Genomic DNA, 2,999 nt, shown 5'->3' with positions numbered 1-2,999 from the left:
CCCTACTGCATCGTCAGAGGGACAGGCCATGAGAGCTGCCTTCTCCCGGGTACGGCTGATGCGGGGCGTGAAGCTGGCTGTGCACCCAGGGCTGCCCAGGACAGTCCTTCCAAGCAGGGTCCCTACGCCCCAGGGGGCTGTGTGCTGGGGCAGGGGCTCTGCCGCCTGCCAGGGTCAGCACTCAGCCTGCCCGGGGAGCCGCCCGCAGCATTTTGGGGAGCAGCTGTGGCTGGGAAGAGCAAGCCCCGGCAGGGCAGGCTCCTTCTGCTGTGCAGAGGGTGCTGCGTGGGCCGGGGCTGCTCACAGCTCCATATGACCCCCCGGCCATTTCTGAGGGCAGTCTTGAAGAGGAATGTCAAGGTGGGGGTGAAATATTTAATAGCTGTTTGCACAGTTTTGTTGCAACTTTGCCGCTTTCAGCCAGTTTGGTCTGGTTTCTTCTAGCAGCAAACCCACTTGTACAGAAGAGGTCACTTGGTTCTCTTGCGCATGGCTTGGAACCCCTCTTTGTCTTCTCCGTTGTTCTGGGGGAAAATGCCGCCCGCCCTCCTTTGTGCGCAGAGGGGCCAGGTCATACCATATAAGGCCATGCTGCCCCTCCCCTCCACTGTGAGCTTGGGACCAGGTCCTACCATGTAAGGCCATGCTGCCCCTCCCCTCCACTGTGAGCTCGGGGCCAGGTCATACCATATAAGGCCATGCTGCCCCTCCCCTCCACTGTGAGCTCGGGGCCAGGTCATACCATATAAGGCCATGCTGCCCCTCCCCTCCACTGTGAGCTCGGGGCCAGGACATGCACATAAGGCCACGCTCACCCGCCCCGGCCGTGGCAGACGCTGTCTTGGCTTCGCAGCCCCAGGAACGCAACACTTGCTGACCTTGGGCAGCAGCGTTTGGTGGCCGACACCATGACGCGGGATGTTGCGGGCAGGGGGCTCGTGGCGCGCAGCCGCCCCTCGCCCCGCCGGGGCCCGGTGCAGGCCCCCAGCAGCCTTGCGCAGAAGGAGGAGCAGAGGCGGGAGCTGGAAGCGCTACGGGCTGAGCTGGAGGAAGAGCGGCACCGCACCCAGGAGCTGCGCCGCTGCTTTGCTACCGAAACGCGGGAGCTGAAGGCGGCTTTGGGCAGGGAGCAGCAGCTCCTGGCAGAGCGGCTCCAGTCCGAGTGGGAGCAGCGACAGGCTCAGGAGGTGCAGCGGCTTCTGGAGTTGAACCAGCGGCAGCGGGTGGTGGATACCCGCCAGCTGCTGCGCTGGAAGGAGGCTGAGCTCCGCGAGGAACAGGAGCTGCTGCGGCACGAGTGCACCACCGCCCTTGGCCAGACGCGGGCCCTGCAGCGGCAGCTGGCCGAGGAGATGGTGAGGCCCAGCAGCAGCGGCAGGGAGGCCCGGAGCAAGCTCCAGGATGTCCTCAGCAAGCTCTGCTGGGAGAGAGATGGCTACCAGCCCGCCCGCATCCACCACCTCCAGAACCAGCTGCAGCTGGAGAGGACACTCTTCACCAAATACATCCTGCAGCAGTTGGAGGGCGAGCTGCCCGCCTCCCCCAGCACGGCCCAGCCCGAAGGCCCTCCTGCGCACCAGGGCCATCAGGAGATGCAGAGCTCCTGCTCTTCTGGCAGAAACGGGCCCCGGGCCCTGGCGGCACTACAGGAAAGACTGCCCGAAAGCCACAGTGCTGGGCAGCAAACAACATGCAAGGCAGTGGCAGATGCTCAGCTCCAGGTGCCAGAGGCGGAAGACTTGGTGCTGCTTGGCAGCACGTGCAGCCAGCTCCTGGAGCAGAACACCCACCTGCAGCGTCTTCTGGAAGACCTGGAGAGGCAAGAGAGGGCCCTTGAGATGGAGAGCCGCCTCCTGAAAAAGAAAGGCTCTCCAGAAGCCCGCAAGGAGGCAGATTGGCTGCGGCAGAAAAGTGCTCAACTAGCTGGCCTCGCCTCGCGGCTGGAAGAAAGATCCAGGCAACTGCAGGTGGCCAGCAATCGCCTGATCAATACTCGAGTGCCACTGCCCATCCAACGCTCTACTGAGGAACTGTGTGTGGCATCGTTTCCTCAGCAGAGCGATGGAGAAACAGGAGAGGCTGACGGAGCTTTGCTGGCGCAGGACAAGCAGGACGACTCCTCACGGAAGGCGGCTGTGGAGCTTCAGGCCCAAGTGGCTGCAGACGAAGAAGGCTCCTATGATGTGAGCACCCACAGCCGAACTCGTGAGCAGTTACAGGTGCAGCTCACGGAGATGACAAATGAAAACACCCGCCTGGCTCAAGAAAATGCTCGCCTCCGTGGGCAGATGGCTTTGACAGCAGAGGTTCAAGCGGAAAACCTTGACCTGAAAGGACTACTAGCACGAGTGGCAGGCGAGCGAGATTCTGCCATCCAAAGAAACGTCTGTCTTCAAAGCCAACTGGAAGAAGCAGAGCGTGAACTGAAAGCCATGAGAGAAATGGCAGAAAGAAGTCAACAGCTGGAGAAGGAACATGAGGAGGCCAAGCTAGCGCTCCAGAGGAAAGAAGAGGAAGGCGCGTGCTTGCAGAGGGAACTCCAAGAAACCCTGCCACTGTTTCGAGCCCAGCTGATTGAACTGAATGATCGGTATGAGAAGCTAAAGGAACAACGCCAGCAGCTATTTCAGGAACTGGAACGGCTGGAAAGAGCAAGATCCAAGCGTAGCGTTTCCAGGCCGTGCCAGGCTAACCTGGTAGCAGACAAGGAGTCCCTCCTGCTGGAGGCGATGAGAAAACAACCGGCAGAGCTTCGAGCGTTCATAGCTCGATACAGCTATGATCCTTTCGATGGTCCCAACGAGCGGCCTGAACTAGAGCTTCCTCTAGTTGCTGGACAATACGTGTACGTCTTTGGAGACGTGGATGAAGACGGCTGGTATGTGGGAGAGCTGACCGATGGCACAAGAGGATTCGTCCCCTCTAATCTTGTTGAAGAAGTTTCAGATGAGGGACAACCTGATGCCAGCGGAGACTCTCCAGGGACAAGTGATTGGTAG

At 60.7% G+C, this 2,999-nt stretch overlaps 1 protein-coding gene across 1 annotated transcript; it reads left to right on the top strand.

The window, feature by feature from the left end:
• Positions 1 to 989: 989 nt before the first annotated feature.
• On the top strand, positions 990 to 2,999 carry LOC132318549 (RIMS-binding protein 3A-like; the record flags this gene model as incomplete). The annotated part of the gene is made up of 3 exons (XM_059826142.1): positions 990 to 1,508; positions 1,863 to 2,384; positions 2,571 to 2,999. Coding segments are annotated over 3 exons (1,470 nt in total), but the record flags the coding sequence as incomplete, so codon positions are not given.

This window comes from Gavia stellata, chromosome 17 (genome assembly GCF_030936135.1).
Source record: "Gavia stellata isolate bGavSte3 chromosome 17, bGavSte3.hap2, whole genome shotgun sequence".
Classification (NCBI taxonomy): Eukaryota; Metazoa; Chordata; class Aves; order Gaviiformes; family Gaviidae; genus Gavia; species Gavia stellata.
The sequence above is the reverse complement of the archived record's forward strand: the minus strand, read 5'-3'. Positions and strand labels throughout refer to the sequence as shown.